The 20367-nt window shown below is 35.4% G+C and overlaps 1 protein-coding gene across 4 annotated transcripts in view; it reads right to left on the bottom strand.

Annotated features, from left to right (window-relative positions):
• SLC16A7 (solute carrier family 16 member 7) overlaps positions 1-20367 on the bottom strand; it is an 82508-nt gene that overhangs the window by 11337 nt on the left and 50804 nt on the right. For all 4 annotated transcript variants that reach the window (XM_064422527.1, XM_064422524.1, XM_064422525.1 and 1 more), the window contains 2 exons: positions 3915-4058; positions 1555-2367 (listed from right to left, as the gene is read on the bottom strand). In XM_064422527.1, coding sequence (XP_064278597.1) covers positions 1555-2367; positions 3915-4058 — 957 coding nt within the window. The remainder of the gene's footprint in view (positions 1-1554; positions 2368-3914; positions 4059-20367) is intronic.

Genomic DNA, 20367 nt, shown 5'->3' with positions numbered 1-20367 from the left:
TCAAAATAGAACTGCAAGTGCAGAATTCACTTATTACTGTAAATAGTGCAATTTGCTGATTTTTATCAATGAGCAGTCTCATAAAAATATATTTAAAAACAAAATTCTGAATTAGAAATGCTTCAGCATACTATTTTAAAACATATGAACTAGTCAAAACTGGAGCTTAGCTTTTCCATGTGTTCATGCCCTTTGTTGCCTCTGTTAAAAAAGTTAAATCAATTATTCATAGTGTTATAACACAATAAAAAACTGTTTTCCAAAACTCCTGAAAAGTTTATATGCTGAAAATTAAATAACTGTGTAAACTACTGCTCCATAAATATTGGATTTAATATCTTTTGAGTTGATACTGATTTCAGAACATTTCTGAAAAGGCTGGACTCCAGTGGTTACAGGCTCAGACCCCCCACTAGGTGGCATAGAAAGAGTCTGTGTGAGGATATATTTTGCTCTACTTTTGCCAAAGTGGATTTGTATGTTAAATGATGAGAAAAATATGGAATGTTTTTAGACGTATTAAAAATTTACCTGTATAGATATTATTTTACTGAAGTGAGTGGAATTGTTTTGGCATATTCAGAATTGCACACAACAATGCTATTTTCATAGAAATACTGACATTAATCTGAAGTATTTCAGTACATATAAATGCTTTTAGGCACACATAAACTTGCTGACTTCTGAGGCAATGCTAGTGTGGGTACAGTGCTAATGTTCAGTAGGCTGGCAATCTCACTGTCTTTATATTCTCATGTTATTGGGCTTATACTGCAACACACACATCAAGATACATACCAGTACTTCTCAATGAAATTAGAGCATATATTTTTTTAATCTCTTATATCATCAGAAATCTCAATAAGATAAAGCTTGCTATAACCATTACTGAATACTGAGGAAAAAAACCCAGCAAACAGAAAATACTTTCTGAAAATACTTCCTGAAAATACTGTTCATTTTTGCTGCTAGAAGCCCAAGTGTTATGAACATAGTCTAAGTGATGCACCTAGAGTCCCTTTAAGCTCCCCTTACACTAGAAAAGAGAAGCTGGTGATGCTAACATCTTTCAGTCAGTTCACGCTCTGCATTGCCTTGCCCCCATCTACTGGCTACAGGAACAGGCCAAAGGGCTGGCTGCGAGCAGAGTAGGGGTGTGAAATCATGCCAGGGCACAACGCTCCACAGCACCCTGGTGGAATCCCACCATGTGTGCACCCTGCCTAAAGTGCTGAGCAGGCCTGTGTTCCTTCTGACACTTTTCTATTAGTTTTTCCTCTCTGGAAATGCCCATTCTCTCTATTTAGATAAATTAAAGTTGTTTAAGCAAGTGTAAGTGAGCATTCTTCAAGCTGCCCCTAGGTTGGAGCATTTCTCCCAAATTTGCCCTAAACCAGGACTGTAACTGATGCAGTTATTTTTTACTATCAGGCTGTTATGGTACATTTTTAGTAACAGTGAAAAAATTAAGAACAATGTTTATATTAATTCAATGTTACATTGCAAGATTATGCTGTAATGTCTGAAAAAAAATGGAAAGAAATAGATTCTTACCTCCTAGAGGAGGGCCTATGAGCACAGGGCAACATTCCACAATGGTGACAAGTCCCACCGCACTGGAAAATCTGGCAGCTCCAACAAGGTCCATCAATGTCTCAAAAAGAACACTGCTTACCATTCCAAATGCAAACCCAAAAAATACAGCATATATCACCAAGCCAGTGTAATTTTTTGCCAGAGGGCACAACATATGACAGACACCATTGTACAAGACAGCAAAACTAAAAAAATACTGAATCTTTGGCCGGATAAACCTGGAGTTTGCTACAAGTCCCATGGAAGGCCTAGCAAACATGTCTACAAAGGCTAAGATAGAGAGCAAAAAAGCAGCAGAATATTCATCAATTCCCTTGTGCTTGGCATAAGGAGCCAAGAATACTATCGGAGCAAAGAAACCAATAAACATAATGACATTTCCTGACAGATATATCAGAAACCCTCTGTGTTTGAAAAGGGACAGATCTAGATACTTATTCATAGTTTGCCAACAAGACTTCTTGTTGTTTTTGTGCAAGGCAGAATCTCCTGTGCCTTTTTCAACATCTTTTTTCACAGGAGTAACTTTTTTTGGTCCAACAGGTCTCATAAGTGACCCAGCCACACAGCAGTTCAAAAGAAGTCCTCCCAGAATAAGAAAGCTTCCTTTCCAGCCAAAAGCATTAAAGAGGAATTGATTGAGAGGTGCCAATGTGCTCAGAAACACTGGACTTCCAGCCATTGCCAATCCATTAGCGATGGGACGCTTCTTATAGAAATACTTGCCAATCATGGTCAAGGCAGGCTGTAAGTTGAATGCTAAACCCAGACCTAAACAACACATAAAAGACAGTTATTATTGCAGGTCATGCAGTAAAAAAACCATCCCAGCTCTTTCAAGTTATTTTTAAAATGACGAGTATCCAATCCATTGATTCTCAATATAGAAACCAACTGGCATCAGAGAAGGAAATACAGCCTCACTGGTGTCTATGAGTGTTTATACCAAGACTGTGTCATTGTGGCATTTGGTCATTTTCTCTTGTACCGCTGCATTGAAAGCCAAAACTCCTTTTGTCTTTCAGCAATGATAGAGACAGGGGAATCACATACAGAAGAATGATGGTATCCATGCCTTGACTCACCATTTTTATATTTGCTAAACTGTAATACAGTTCTCTCCTGGCTCATTTAACAAAAGTTATTAAATGTCACCTCAGCTACAATGAATGTAGGGTTTATTTAAATGCATAAATCTCCTAATTTCCTATTTCCAACCCTAATTAAGATCCAACTTGTCTGTAAAACAGGAACATAAAATAGCAAATTATTTTCCAGCACATTCAGCTCTCCTTCCCCAGGTCACTATTAAGGAGTTGTAAAGCACACACATGGGAGCAGACCACCCACCCAGATCAGCTGAGTGTATAAACTGAAAGCAAAGCTGAACCTCTAGGCCTTCTCTCTGTATTAAGACATCTAAGCCATAAACTCTAATATGCCTCTGCTTGATGGTACAGGAGAGAAACTCTCCTCCTTGATTGGTCCATTCCCAAACCCTGACTTTACTCTTTCAGTAGGCACCAAATTTAGGATGTCAAAAATAAGACTTTTAGGGATTAATCACTAAATAAAAACAGTCTCCTTTAAGTCCCAACATAAATGAAGATGAGCCTGAATATACAGATATTATCTCATTCATTTATTACCTGCAATATTTCACCTCTCCTTCCTTATTCTGAGAAGGGAGTTAAAAAAAAACCCCACAACTTTTAATAAGGAGATTCTTTAATTTACTGGCATTACAATGAGTTTAAGTCATTGCTTTAGGTGATATCTAGGCCTATGATAAATAATTAAGAATAATTTTATTTGGTGATTGACCCTGGGGGATTTTAAACAGGAAAATATTGAACTGAAAGTTATACTTTTCTGTGAGATGATGTGTATATAAAAAACCTACAGAAATCTGTACAAACTTTCACAATTCTACTAGCATTTGGCTAGCATCTGCCACTCTGTTTGTAGTGCAACATGATTGAAAACTAAAACAACGAATGTGAAATTGTACACATATGAAATGACGTAATAGATGCTGTCATGAGCCAATCAATTTTTATACCACAATTATAGAGCAATGTGGAAAAGTACATACATACAGCATTTAGTGAATAAATTCATCAGTTATTTCTGAATTGTCCTAAGAAATAATTTAACATCATATCAGTTAATTTAAAGGATTAGATAATTCAGGTATTACCACCTTCTTTGCATCTGTACACAGAGAATTCTCAATCAATGAGGCTCATTTGTAGAACAATATTAGAAACAGTTTGATATAACACAACAAAATATAACATTTTAAACAGGACTCTTACCTCCGACCACACCAATACATATATACAGCTCAAGGACACTATTGCAGAAAGAGGATGCAATCATTCCAAAAGAACAGAGGATACCCCCTGCTATCATCACAGGCCGGCTACCATACTTATTCACCAAAATGCTGCTTATGGGACCTGTTGGTAGAAAGAAAATGCAATTTCAGGTAACAGGTAACTCTATCTTTGTATTCCAACATGTTGGAATGCTTTCCTCTTCTATCCCAGAAAATGCTAACCCGTTTCTATACCAATCTGTCTTGCAAACACGCTGGGAGTTTGCAGATACAAGACTGGATGTGGATATACTGCCTCCATGACAATATAAATATTGATTAGTTATGAAGATGGATAAAAAGATTAAAGACATCAGACAAGCAAGAGGGATTGCTACAGTTCATGAACAATCAATACCAAGATCAGTCAATGAAAGTTTTGAAAGTGCAAGGACTGAAGAATTTCAAGTATGAGATGGGTATCAAAACTCCACAGAGCAGGAGGAACCTCCAGGCAAACAGACTAAAATTTCTTAATACTGCAGCATGTCCTGCATCCCTACTTAGAACCACACATAGTGGTTCACAAAATATTATGAAATCAGAACATAAATCTCTGGCCCCTGAGGCTTGCTTACCCTTACCTCATCAAGAGGGGAGTGTTAATGCACAGTAAGATAACTATAGACTGTCTGGGAAAATCTAAAATGTGGTTTAGCATAAAAACCTATATAATTTAAAAATATTGCTCTAGGTCCATTTTTCAGTTTCAACTGTAATTCAGTTTATGGTATAATTACATCCATACTAACCAAACAGCTAGTGTGCAATTTAGCATGACATACATTATATGTTTTTGAACAACCATGGCTAGAATAGATGGTGTGCTACATATCAAGACTAAGAGGTTGTCAAAGCTCTTTAGCTAAACCTGCATAGCATCTGGTAGCACTATATTCAGTCCAAAACATTAAAAACAGTCTTGCTTTTTCAATAGCAGAAGTCATCCAATAAGAAAATTTTAAAAAATAAAAGCAATGAACCCAAAAAACCCAACATCATAAAAAGAAATGCATTTCAAACCTAAGACAGAGCAGGGACCTAGCACAAATTGGAATGCCTTGATTTGCATCTGAGTTCACTACAAGTTATTCACTATACTGGTAACAGTTTTAAGTCTCTATTTTTATGAATATCTAAAGGAATAAATGCCAGAAACTCCATGAGGTGAAAAGCCAATTCCAATGAAATTTAGAAGTGTGCTTTCATAGGCAAAGTTATATTTCAGACTCCAATCTTTGAATTACGTTAATGTATTAAAGTATTATTATTGATAGGCTGGAAATGTTAATTACTATTTGCATATACACAACAGAAGTCTTAAAAATATGCCAAATTATCAATTTTTACCTTACTTCCTTATGGAAATAAGCTTCTACAATAGAGTTGCACTGTGCCTGCCTGTCTTTTCTAATAGCTCATTAATACAGAGATCAGCTTGAAATTAACTTGACTGGAAAGCAAAGATTTGAGTGATGTTTGGATCTTAGTTTGGGTATTCATTAAATAGCTTGAGTCCCAAGGAGTCTTAAGCATAAATGTACATCAAAGCCAACAGACTTAAACATCCACAGCATGGAATGGACACCCAAATAGACAACAGCCCAGGGATTTATTAAAAGACTTTAGAACACTTATGAAGCACTAAAACATTTAACTGACAGATTATATGACAACATAACTAATATTTTTTTATTTCCATTTGAGGGGAGCCACTAAGCAGAACTGTGGCAAGCAAGGCTTTCCCATTTGAGACCATATGAAGAAAGTAGTGAAACATGGAAGAACACAATTTTTTATTTATAGAGCTATGTTTGGAAAATTAGTGATTGGGCTCATGTCTGAGTTAGAAAGTAAGTCCTTTTGAAATATGTAAACAATAGAAATAATTTCTCTGAGTTAAAAAAATGACCCTTTTAACTGGAAATCTCTTTTTAACTCAAAGCAAAATGTTTCATCCCAGTATCAAATAATAGCTATAAGTTTGAAAATAAATAAACCTAAGGCAAGTAAAAAACCTCTAGTTGTTTTTATTGCTAAACCCAGTAACAGTATTCACTTTAGACATGCGAAAACAACTATTTTTAATTTTTAAAAAAATAATTTCCCAGTTCTTCATATGATGAGATGGAAGTATTTACAAAATTGAAAATGAAAAATTTGTTTAGTATTTGCTGACAGTTCCTTACCAGGAACAGGAAAACTGCATCTCTGCAGATCTTCACTGTAGCAGTTAGGCTGGGACCTTAAGTTACAGCTTTCCAGATCAAAGCATGTAGTGTTAGCTTCACCTACAAGACCTAATTGCTGAGCTAAATATGGATGTGTTAATTTAGATAGGTTGTCTGAGTCTGACTCTATGCTTTCAAATGACATAAATTTGGAATTCATCATGAATTCAAAAATCCTTTAAATATAATACTCCCTTTGAGCTGTTTTCTTTAAGTTAATGATGTGTACTTACCACCACAGCTCCACTTAATTTGAGGTTTTCTTTACGTATATTCCAGTATTTTAATTTAAAATTTGTGCATGTGGGAAATATTAATTGTTGTACAAGCCACAGAGTTAGTTTAAGCTCCCTAAATTATCTAGGACACTCTTCCAATGTGATAAGTAGGTTAAACATTTTATTCTGACATCTGTGCATATACTTTGTTATGAAATCTCATAAAATAATGCATTTTCATACCTTAACATAGATATTTCTAAATAAATTCCAGCTGTTTTCCTGCCATCGTGTGTTTTATAGCCTTGTACAAATTTCATGTCACATCTAACATCTTCTACAATTATTTAAGCAATGCTTACATGCCAGCATAGGTCTATATTCCTTGTGTATTCCTTCTTTTTAGACAAAGGAAGATTAAGCCGTTTAAATACTATTACACTGCCAAAACCTTGCTATACATTAATATATGCTAATGTACTAAAGGACTGCTGGATCTCTGAATCTACTTTCCCAAAGCCTGAAGTAGCTGTATAACAGACGTTAAGTCAGGAGACCCACATGAATATTTACTCTGGTCTCTCCCCTCATACCAACAAACCATCAGCCACAAAAAATTATGTACTCCCTAAAGCAAATTTAAGAACATTATCGTAATATGCTAACACTCTCACAGCTGTATTTTTGTTTTATATCTTTCTGTTTCAGGCAAAGCACCAGGCTGTAAGACAGCAACTGTAACCAGCGCCACTGAAAAACAGTTTCAGGAAGGGCTGTGCTTTATAAGACAAGAAAAAATAGCCACTTTTCACACTGTTGGTCATCATGCCAAGGGAAAAGTGGCAAAAGTCATTTCAGCTATGTGAGCAGATGGGATCATGCATTTTGGAGCTGTTTATGATGTTCCATACGAAGTCCATAATACTGTGACACCTATGTTCTGTTTCACTGGCTCAAAAGAACATGTACTTGTGCACAAAGAAGTTGTGGATGCTAAGAGCACATTTAGATTAGATGTCATGAAGAAAAACTTCCCTGTGAGGCTGGTGAGGTCCTGGAAGGGGCTGCCCAGAGAAGCTATGGCTACGTCACCACCTTAAGTGTTCTAGGCCAGGTTGGATGCAGCTCTGAACAATCTGGTCTACTGGTAGGCGTCCTGTCCATGGCAGGGGGTTTGGAACTAAGTCGTACCATCACTCATAGATTTGCCTGGGTTGGAAGAGACTTTAAAGGTCATCTAGTTTCGAACCTTTTAAGGTCATTTGCTTAAAAAGTCTCTCTCCATCCTTCCTGGAGGCTCCCTTCAGGTAGTGGAGGGCCACAATTAGGTTACCCCACAACCCTCTCTTTTCCAGGCTGAACAATCCCAATTCTCTCAATCTTTCCTCACAGGAGAGATACTCCATCCCTCTAATCATCTTGGTGGCCTCCTCTGAACTTGATCTAACAAGTCCTGTGCTGGGGGCCTCACAGAGGAACGCAGAACTGCAGCTTGCAGAATATAGGGGCAGTACAGAGCAGAACAGAGAGAAAAACCCTCCCTGGCCCTGCTGCCCACCCTGCTTTGGATGCAGTCCAGGACACGTTTGGCTCCCTGTGCTGGGAGTGCCCATGGCTGGGTCATGCCCAGCCTCTCCTCCCCAGCACCCCTGAGCCCTTCTCAGCAGGGCTGCTCTCCATCTGTTCATCCCCAGCCTGTGCTGATTCCAGAGTTTACCCCAACCCAGGGGCAGCACCTTGCACTTGGTCTTGTGAAACCCCCTGAGATTCCCATGGGCCCACTGCTCAGGCCTGTCCAGGTCCCTCTGGATGGCATCCTGTGTCATCTGCATCACTCAGCTCAGTGCCATCTGTGAACTTGCTGAGGGAGCACTTGATTCCTTCATTCCTGCCATTAATGAAGATATTAAATATTATAATTTATTATAATAAAAAATAAAGGCCCAGTGCAGACCCCTGAGAGACACCACGTGTCACAGATGTCCATCAGGACTCTGAGACATTGACCACTACTCTCTGGGTGTGGCTGTCCAACCAATTCCTTATCCAGCTAAGAGTCCACTCATCAAGTCCATCTCTCTCCACTTTACAGACAAGGATGTCAAGTAAAAGGATTTACAGAAATCCAGAGAGATTACATCTATAAACCTTCCCCTGACCACTGATATGGTCATGCCATCACAGAAGGGCAATAGGTTGGTCAGACAGGGCTTGCCATTGGTGCAGCTGTGCTGGCTGCCCTGAATCACCTCCCTGCTCTCCACAGGCCTTTGCACAGCTTCTAGGAGGAGCTGTTCCATTAGTCCTAGTTTGATTCCTCACTGCTGTAATACAGTGATATAATTAGAGAGAACTCTGTAATTTCTCTCACATACTGCCAGTGCATTCATGCTTTTTATTTTGCTACTTCCATTAATTTTAGTATGGAGCTAGAGATAAACTTTCCTGATAAAAAGGTAATTTTTTTAAACATATATTAACAATGTCATTACAGTGTTCATAGTGCCATCAACCCAAAGGAACACGAAGTGACTCAGTCTGAACAATATGACATTAATTTAAATGAAGTGAATTTCTGAAAGAAGTTGAAAATAAATGTAGTAATATTTCAAATTGCACTAATGCTACATTGTAGATTGCATTCTGTCAAGTGGTTTAAACACATTTTCAGCCATCTGCTCTGCAGAGTCAATGCAGCTGTCTTTCCAGTCAAGGTTTATCTTTTATTTCTATTTCCTACAAGGCTAGAAAAGCCCAAGGAGCTCCAAGAATTAATATTAGTATAAACTATTTGCTAAGATGAGTCCAACTTTTCCCTTTTTATTTTTTTTTAATATGGACTCCACTAAAGAAAACTCATTCAATCACAAAGGCTTTAAGCAAGTTCTTAGTACTGCTAATGGAATCCTATCTCTGGTATTCAGAGGAAAAGCAACTCAAAATGCTTAAGACCTATTAATTAACTTGGAAAATACTTTCAAAAATATGCTGTTTTTCTCAAGTAGGACTAAGACATAATATTATGCATTCTGTGACAGTTTAATCTCTCATTCAAAAGCCTTTGGCTAAATTCTTTTAGTACTCTTAGACAGGCTTTAGACAGAAAAAAAATTAAAATATTAAAAAGTCATGCAACTATTTTTTGCATTATTTTTTATGTTTGTGTTCTTTATCATTGTTCTGGGAATGGTAACCTGCATTTCTGACATATCCCACGTGTTTGTGTAACAGTGGTGAAGTAAATTAGTTCAAGAACCCTTGGAAAGTTTTCTCTGTAGTTCCTCTGTGCATTTGGCAGCAGGTTTTTTTTTCCATTTCATATAACATTTACGACTGGCTGCACTGATTCCATAAACCTAGATAACACAGTAACCTTGACAGAAAGCAATGAGAAAATATGCTCTTGCAGTAAATACTACCAAACAGAAATGTGTAACATTCTAGGGTTGTTAGACTGTGAGTTAGGAGAGCTCAGCAGCTAAAAGCTCAACCTGCCAGGGAGGACACAGTCAGCAGCTCAACCATCCATCACACTTTGCTCTCCACTTCCCCTGCTCTTAACTACATTTCCTCAGAGTCATTACCCTGAAGGCTCACATTCTCAGTGGTGTCCTGAAGGAGCCTTGTATTCCATCAAGCTTTTATCTTTTGATCCCTAATGAACATTAATTTGACCTTCATCTATTCCTTGGAGGTTTATAAGGAATGCAGTAATTGTGTGTGTGGTATAGGAGTCTGACTGATGGAAGAGTGCTCAACTCCAGCTTCTTCCTCACGGTTCCTCCTCCCAAAAAGGTTACACCTGCAAGCTTTGAAGTGAAGTGCTGAACACAGAAACACATATGTCTGCAAATATAAGCTGCCTTTTCCTGAAATGTTCAGAAGAAACAAAATAAGTGATCAGTGGTGCTAGAACTTGCTTTAAATGTGTTGCTTTTATGGAGGCATCACTTGATCTGCTTTGGTATTTGTGGTTTTCTAGCGAAATATCAGAGACATGAATCAAGGGCTTTGCATATTTTGATTAAAGCTCTTGTTTGCCTTGCAGGTTTTTTTCTTGTTTGTTAGGGCGCAAATGTGTATAGAGTTATGGACCATGTAATTTAGAAAATGTCTTCAAGTTAGCAAATTGCTCTATATCTATGAATTTTAAAAAGCTGGAAGAATGCCCAGTTTTTAATCAAGGAGTAGCCATGTTGATTATTATTTACATGGATACGTATCAATGCTTTATATTAATTATGTTTTGCATGCTCTGCTGCAGAATTTTTTTCATAAAAGGCTGAAACACTTGATCACAACGCAGAAGACTTTAAGATAAATTATGACATTTCTTTTGAAATGAGCAATATGAAACTTCATCATATTTAACAGGAAATTAGTGTAATTCTATGAGCTACTGAACACTCAGCAGATTTCAGAAACATGTATGGTCACTGACTAAAAAATCTCTGACCCAAAATTAACTGCCCAAATTTCACATTGAGAACTTTATAATGAAAAGAAGTACAATGTAGAAAAATATTTCAGCATTTTTTTAAAGTTTCCTTATATTTCCTTATATATTTACAACCAGCTTGTAAATTGAGCATGCAGTGTATCAACATGAACATTAGAAAATTCAGCAGCAAATAATGAGGTACAGGGAAAAACTAATGAAAGTTTTCTGCAGAAGAAAAGACAATGAATTTTGAAGCTAAGTATTTAACAGCAATTAGGTCCTCAGCATATCATAGGCTTGCATGAATCTAAATTTAAAACAGCTTTTCTGACTCAAAAAATGTGTTGAGGACTTCACTTAAATAATAATACTGTTATATGCACAATGAACCTGTGCCATTAAAAGCTACTTGTTCTTCAAATGAAAAACCAAACAAGGACTTATTCACTATTTCCCCCTGGAAATACAGTAAAGATAATAATACTAATATATAAATATTAATAAATGTAATTATCTCTAGCAGTATACCCTATACAAGGTAATAATAAATTAATTTTCCATTTTTTTTTTCGGGATTCATTTGGAATTTCATGAGGCATTTCTCAAATGTTCTCATGAAAATGTGTAGTGGGTTTTTTAAAAGAGGTATCATCTTTGGAGTGTTATACTTCTGTCTCTGTAGTTGGCTGAAATGACAGGCTAAGCTCAATTTGGTAATATCTGTGTTTGAGCATGTGAACTGAAAGTATCCCATTTCTGAATATTTAAAATAAATCCTAATAGGTCTACTTTGAGGGCACAAATGCAAATTAGTACTATTCAGAAACTACAGGTTTATTTATAGCTAACCAGTATTTCTATCTAATAGTTTTTCTGTCTCAAAAGTAATCATATTAAAAAACTGTTATGCCCAGACATGGAGACTACATACTCACACAAACAGAAACAAAAAACCCCAATGCTTTCCCTCATCTGATTGATGGACTCAATAAATAAAAATTGGTTGTTTTTTCCAGAGATAATAGAAGGTACTTATCCCATGTATAAGTATTTTTCACCTGAAACCTTTGAACTCACTCTTTCACTTTCAAAGAACTCAAAAATTTCTAATTGAAGACTCAATGTTTAGGATTTTGTACCTTTCCAAAGCAGGTTACAATTTTTAGCTATCAAACTTGCCTTTACTGCTTGCTAACTGTGAACCAGATTGCTAAACAAGTTCTGTATATTATGCTGTTACAAAGGGTGGCAATTTTCTGCAGATATAAAACTTTAAAAAAAAAAAAAGACAGAGGTTACAGTATACCAGTGTAAAAATTATAGCAAACTGAAAATAAGAGATATGTAGTTGATCTAAAAGATAACTGTTGAGTACTATAAAAGAGCCAAACTACGCCCCTCCAAGAAAAAAAAAAAAAGAAAAAAGAAAAAAGAACCAAACTGAATAGTTCATGCAAATATTTGTTTTATTTCTTCATAGACATTTTTCATAAATCATGTTATTGGATAGTTACAAAGACTTCCCTTTTTTTCTTTCTATCTTCCTTCCTCTTTGAGGAATGGCTGTCTTTTCTAAAAATCTGTGTGTATGCATACGTGAACACAATAAATGTAGAAGTTCATTACTCACCACCTTCTATTTATTATTCCTTATTTTCATTTATTATTTTATAACACTTAAAAAATCCCTGGCTACTTTTCCTGGAAACAGAATAATACTTTGTCAATTCTGCCTAGCAGAATTTTAGAGAGCAAAAAGCCACAACAAATACAATAGTCCAGGCTATTTAGTAGTTCTTAGGAATGTATTCTCTCCAACTCAAATCAATAAATTTTTCAGATAATGCATTTACACTCAAAAATCCAGCTAACTTCAGTTAAGATTGTCATTTGGATTTCTCTGTCTTCTATAAATTGCCCATCATGTTAAAGTTCATGCAATATTCCATTTCCATCCTGCACCCCATCCTACAGTTTATTTGTTTTCTTCCAGAATAATATTATAACTAACTCAACATAGAAATTATTCCTTATACACTGTTGCAGGCAATAATATGTAATTTCAGGGAAAGCACAAGACACTTGCTTCCTCTCAGTTGCTCCTTTATCATATTCCTTTCTGCTCTCAGTTTTGCACTGTATAATTAAACTTCAAATTGAAAATACTGAAGCTATTACCTATGATGTTTCTGTGGACCTCTTACTGTGAATTATGAATCATGAGTGGATCATTAAATCTCATCTACATACTTAGAATAAATGTGATGAGAAGTATAAATCTGGATGTATGTATTTATAACTTGGAAGGGTCCAGAGAAGTCATCATATTCAGGTCATTGTCAATAACATTGTAAGATTATTTCCAAATGCACTTAACACATTAGTATCATTAAGCTTAAACTCTATTTTATAGAAAAAAAAAGCCAACGTAACACATTATTTTATCATTTTAATTACAATTTTTTTACTAATATCCAGTAAAATGCATGTCTTTCAGTGCCAATATTTAGAAGCCTAAGTTTGTCAATTTCCCAAACTCCTCTACAAATCATAAATTAGAAAATTTCTAAATAATGTGATACTATAATAAAATATTATATTTTGTAATAAAATAAATATTTCATGAGAGATAGTTCCCAATGTGCTGAGAGAATGGGAACAGGGAAGGAAAAGGGAAAAGGGAAGAGTGAGGGGAAGAGACAGGACAAAAGAAACAGAAGGGGGAAGGGAATTTATCTGTGTTTAAAAGACACAGATTTATATATATATATATATATATATATATAAAATGGGAAGTAAACATTCTCATTACCTTTTGGCACCTATTTAGAGTGTTAGTGGAGACAATGGTAGTGTATTAATGGGATCATACTGGACACAGAATTTGCATTTTCCCCGCTATTTTTCAAAATACATTCAGTTGCCAATTAAAACTGAGATTCTTTGTGGAGCTTCATTTGCTTTGGTTTTTTCCCTGTTTTCAGACAAGTGAAAAAATAGCACCTGCTTATATTGAGAAAAATCTGTAAAATTATAGAATTATATGTAAAGTAAAAAAACACTGACTATTTGTCTTCCTGGTCAAAAAGACTAAAAGCAATATAAACTGTAAAATGCCTAGAAACATGAGGAAAAACCCCCCAAAACAGAGTAATGAACAGCCAACATTTATCAAAATAATTCTTGATCAAAAACAGTAACAAGATTTATGTGATGTTTTTCATTTTTTCAATGCATCTTCATTTCAACTGTCCTCAAATTAGTAGCCTTTATTAAATCCTAAAAGAAGTGGAAATTTTGAGGATAACTCAGTCAACGTGTGCAAAATTCTGAGTTTCCCAACCCAACTATTCTGTGATCCCATGATTTCCAATTTGCTTAAATTTAAGAAAACCCGTATTTAACTGCTTTCTAAAAATAATATTAAAAAATATTTACTGAATAATCAAAAATTTAAGAATGTTTTATAATATCTTCTCATTCTATTTTCCTTGCTTCTCTCTAGCCTTTTGTGCACAAATGCATGTCTCAGAATAACTTCATGCAATGAAAGCAATGGAGAAATCAGATACATTTTCTAAATCTTTACATCTGAGTAGATGTCAGTTTATCTTTGCACATTCCCATACCCACCTCACATATGTTTTCTCATCAGAGCTGAATTTGCCATTGAACTGTCACTTTTAGATTTCCATCTGCTTTAGAGAAAGCTTTACTTGATGTGGCTTCAAATTTTTGAATTGTTCTCTGTGTAGAGTCACATGCCATTTATTTTGTGGACTCTATCAAAATTAGCATAAATTATGACCAAGTTAGGAGTGAATGAATCATGAAAAAATAGTAGAAAAAGCCTGGGACTTGGACAGTGGAAAAGAAATATATTATGAGGGAGTTGGACAAAGGCTGCTATGGCATCTGCATTTTGGCTGGACTAGAGAGGAAACAATGTTCATGACATTCTCTACACAGTCTACATAGTTCTTTCCCTTGTAGCAGCAGAGGATGCACCTCCATAGACAAGATTTTCTGAAAGTGTGCAAGTGGGAAAGTCTACATTGGCTCTGCTTACATGAACTAAGAGTATTTGAGCACTGCTTCAAAAAGCAGCATCAAGGGTCTTGGTGACCTAGTCCCATCCTCTTGCACTTGCAAATAGTATTTGTGTGGCTTTTGAACAGGAGGGGTTTTTTACCTGCTGTGAAGAAATAAACAACCTGCCACTGGCAGAAACCTTGTTCTCCACCTAGTAATGCAAAGCATCTTCCTTCTAATGACTGTGATGCATCATAAATGCAAAATAAATTAGTGCCCATTAAAATACTGGCTTTTCATGATTTGTATTACAGATACTGCCTAAGCATCATGCATTTCTGGAGCCACCTTTCCACTAAAGAATTATGTTGATATTCTTCAGCAAGAACATATTAAAATAATCCAATGAAATATACCTACTTCTGCAAAGATTTACCATGTGTGCCTGTGAGGAGAATATTACTGAGGAAAGTAATATTTCCTTCCTACAAGAGGAACTATGTTTCTTTTAGGAAGTTTTAATACATCATACTGGAAAGCAATTGGTCAGAACTTTGACTCATCTAGGCAATATGTATATCTGAACACTTTGTCAGGTAATTTTTTTACAACATCAGGTGAAATAATCTGGAAGAAATTCCATAATACAAATTTGTTCTTGTCTTAACCCCATTTGCCACTTCAGCTCTGGCTCTCTGAGCATAGGGTCAAGTGCTTTGCACTCAGCTTACTATTTACATTTGAGTAAGTAAATATGAAGAGCTTCTAAATCACAGTGGCAAATGTAACCTTGCACACTCTTTCCACAGGTATAAACTATGGTGCTGTGTAAAAGACAAGAGAATAACTCTCACATATATTAGCTGGAATGCTAGTTGATTTTTAAGAAACAATACAAAAAATTAAAAAGCATTGCATGAACCAACTTTATGCTTTAACATCAAATTTATTCCCAAGCTGAAATAAAAATTTCAAGCCTCAGAATTTTAAGCTAAATTAAAACTCTTCAAAAAACTCACTCTGAAATATCTCCAGTGTGTTCTGCCATATAAATAAACAAATTAAAAATATAACTGTGCAGCATTACCAGGAACTAATTCTTCCTCTTAGCTCAAAATAATTACAAACATTTTTTCCAAGGTTATTAGGTATCATATCGCATATCACTACCAGACTTAGGAAACTTGCAATTCTATAGTTTCTTATTTTAGTATAAACCCAAAGTGGTGTTTATTACTGTATATGCAGTCACCTAACACACACTGAACCTCTCTCTGAGATTAACTGCCACATCTCATTCTGTGAGGTGCAATCCTCTGAGTGATTGTTCATGTAAGGGGGATGAGCCCCTTAGAATCATCTCCAATGCTGACTACATTTTTTTCCCATGTGAGAATCATACAATTTCAGGTCACTACCTGGAAATGTTTTGTTACACAATCTGTTGTTTCAATGAATAATCCTTATAGCCACAGACCCTGATTCTTGATTTCTCAGAGAACTTTGCAGCACTGGAGCTCTATGGAAACCAAAAAATTAAAATCAAAGTTAGGAGATTCATACTTAAGGTCAAATTGTACTGTGTCCTCAGATTTTTGTTTTCCATTTATGAAGCAGATATCAGCTTACTAACAAATAAGTCAGAAGTTGTATCCAGTGATTACTTCAATAAAGTCAATACCACCAGCTTTGCTCAAATCCTGTAAATCTTCAAAGCTAGTATTCTATATTTTATTCACATTTTATTTGGGGAAAAATATATTAATCATTTATGAATCATGTCTTTTTTAGGTGAATATAAATAAAAATGAAATTTTAATGAATGCCTCTGAAATAATGTAAGTCATTGAAGGTACACTGTCAGGAAGTCTTAATGTTGCAAACACACCTAACAATGAACATATTTTCATAAATATATAAACATGTTTATATGTTGATTTTATGTAGGTGAAAAAAATTAATTTAACTTTGAACATTATGAGATCACTAAGGTATTTAAAATGAAGCATTTCTTGCAGGATAAGCATCAATGCCCACACTTGAAATGGAGTCCCACACAGTTATTTTAGATGTCTCTGATAAGACAGTAACAACATCAGTGAAGGTGTTCCTTCTCTCCAGCTTTAAACCCTTATGTTCTTTAATCAAATGTTTCATGGTACCCCTTCTGGAGTTTTGGTTTCTTATGGATTGTATAATTCCTCTAAAGACAGTCTTTAAGTTAAATATTGAGAAGTAAAACCTCCTGCACTTTGTTTACTTGCTGCTCTGAAAATTACAACTATTCTGACGAGGCAAGTAATAGCAGACTCATTCACCTTATTACGTACACTTAAAGCTTAGCAATATGGAGAGATTAATTTTGCAAGTTGGGTACATGCCAATAATTCAAATCATTTAGACCAGCACTGCTCCAGAAGCTTTTCTGAGTGAAATTTTACTTCCAAGGACATAAGAGTACTCTACTTTCTACGGAAGGCCAAATAGGACATTTACTGCCTTCTCTTGTGCCAGTCCAATCTTGAAAGCTGCTGCAGAGTTCTTGGGAAATTCTGCAAATCTAGAAGCAATATATGTGGGACAGAGAAGCTACAAATTTCAGTCAGGTAAGTTCTGTTCCAGGAAGTGCAAAGGATTCCTCCACAGGAGAGCAGTATAGGTAAGGTTCGCAGCATGACAAAGCTGGGGCTGCCAGATGATACTGATAAGAGAAGTGTTTGGAGATCTTGTTACAAAGAGACTGAACTGCATTTAACTTTTAAATCATTCACAGAACATAAGAAACAGATATAACAGATACACAGATTTCTATCAGCTTATAATCAGCTACATAAGTATGTAAACTTAGACAATTATTAGACAAGCCAGTTGTGTTTTTTTCTTATCTGTTTATGGAAGAAAGGGAATTACGGGTATGAGGAAAGTCATTGCAAGGTAAGAGAAGACTTACAAGCTCAAAGGTACTGTTAAAATTACCAGGTATTTTTAATAGGATTAAAACTAATGCAACTGAGTCAGTGTCACTGGAACTTGGGAGAAGTATAACCCATTTAACATAAAAGAAGATTAAAGAAGCAATCAAACCATAAACACAACGAGCTTAAAATCCCTAACAATGGATGTGTATATCTAATAAGAATGTTCTTAGATTTCAAGGTCTCTAGATAGCAAAATATAATGTATTAGTGTAGGGCAAAAATCATGTAGGGTGGCACCAACTCAGATTTGTGCAAAATTTGAACTTCACCTCTAGATTCTCTTAGCGCTCAAAAGCCAAATATGTTTTTGCATTTGATGTGTTTTGGACATTTAGCTTCTGAAGGAATGAATTAGAAATTCCCATCTTTATTGACTGACAACAGAAGATGTCTAGACACCGATCAGATGTAGGTGCCTTTGCTGAGGAAGACGAAACACATGAATCCTGTTCATATTATCTCCAGCTACTATTGCTAAGAAGTTGTAAGGATACCATTACTTTCTTCGAAGTTTTCTAAAAGTTAAACCTCTTAATGGCATGTGTTTCAAAGTATTGTGTATAGAAAACCAAACGGGGACACATTCCCATCATCAGTGAGAAACCGTTAAAAAATGTGTTTGAACTATATGTGGAAAACAACCTCTCATTTCAAAACAGAGTTCTTGTTTTAATCACATCTTTCATTTGGATGGCATGACATAGTAGATATTCCCCCAAACAAAAATCATGTAGAACCGCAATGCAAATACTTAATTGTTTCTTGACAATGAAAATATACCTGCCAAAATTTGTGGAAAAGAAAGCTAAGATTTTCTTTGGCTTGCATGCACCAACAAAACACGTATTAACTACTAAAGCTACATTCATTTGTATTCTTGGATGTACAGAATCTCAATAGAATATCACTATTACATTAAAAGGTTCTGACTCCTAAAAAACTCTTCATATGGTTTATACATTTAAACACATGTGCCATGTGGTCTTTGCAAAAATCTTCAAAATTAGTAAATCAATTTAAAGAGTACCTAATATAATCATAAAAAAAAACATTCTAAACCATCACAATTTTTTATTTTTGCTGTTCCTCTGGCATCACCATAAACCTGTCAAAAGTCTCTGGCACACTCACCCCTGCTAATGACTGCAGAACTACATATCTTTATGAATCACAATATGTCTCAGCTGTTGCTATTTGATACTGGCTTAGAATATCTTCTAAACATATCAGTACAACTCTGTTTTCCTTGAATATACGCTCCAAAATAAACAAGGGAATAGTACTTAGACATTCCAAAACAATGGAACAGTAAAAATCTATAATAAGTTCTTTGTAAACTGCTGGGTTTATTCTTTCATTTGAAGTGCTGGGTGACTACAATGGTATACACAGACTTTTCCTTCCCCACAGTTCTTCTCTGGTATCTGCATAAATGTCTCATGATTCCCAGTTGCACTAGACCATTGTTTCATTACCTTTGAATTACCCCACACACATCACGAACACAGCCATTGTATGATCTGCTGAAAAACTATATGGGAACTAATCCAACATTTGCAGTACTCACAAAATAAGCATTCTTTCCTCAAAGTTTTACAAGCTCAATGAACATATCAAAGGCTTCATTTTGTCCCTTGATACCTTTCTTAAACAAACCCAAAGTTTTAGCCCCTTAGAAAATGATGCATGTTATTTATTATTGTTAGACTTTGACCTATTAATTGAAATTAAGTGGAAATCAAAAAAGCATCATTTTTGCAGACAAAAAAAGCTGTCAATATTTATTTACTTATTGAAAATCCTGTCTGTAAAACCAAATTAAGATAAAGACAAAGTCTTACAAAGGGAGAGTTATTAATTAATGTTCATTACGTAATCCACATTGCTTACTTGTATGTAAATGAGACCTGTTTTAGTAAAAGGCTCAAGTTAATTAACTTTAAATTACCACAAATATTTCTATGGAAACATGGAATTGTTAAAGTTAGAAAAGATCTCTAAGATCACCAAGTACGACCATTAACCCAGCACTGCCATGTTCCCCTCTAAAGCATGCCCCAGGTGATCGTATGTATCAAACTATGACCAATACCCTATGTCTGCAACATCAAAAGAGGTTAGTAGAAACACAGTGGGAACTCTGTATCATGCAATGCTTTTCTGACAATTACTCAAAATTAACACAATAAAAGACAAAAAACTCCTTATTTCTCTCAGTGGAAGCATGTCCTTAACTTGGAGACTGGCTTCCTAAGTGCATCCAGATCCCAGCAAAACCCTTTTTTCATGAAAACTTGACAAAATTGGATCCCCAAAAGGCACTGAATATTTAGCAATTAGTTCTTATCTGTTCAGCAAAATGTAAAAAGTTGCAGAGGAAAGAAACATCTTGTTCCTGTACATAAGGTGACAAACCTATTTGAAAAGAAAATGTATAAAACCATTTAAAACAGATGTTTTTGGGGTTTTTTCACCTTTCTTCCTTTGACCA

Source organism: Passer domesticus, chromosome 5 (assembly GCF_036417665.1).
Source record: "Passer domesticus isolate bPasDom1 chromosome 5, bPasDom1.hap1, whole genome shotgun sequence".
Classification (NCBI taxonomy): Eukaryota; Metazoa; Chordata; class Aves; order Passeriformes; family Passeridae; genus Passer; species Passer domesticus.
The sequence above is the reverse complement of the archived record's forward strand: the minus strand, read 5'-3'. Positions and strand labels throughout refer to the sequence as shown.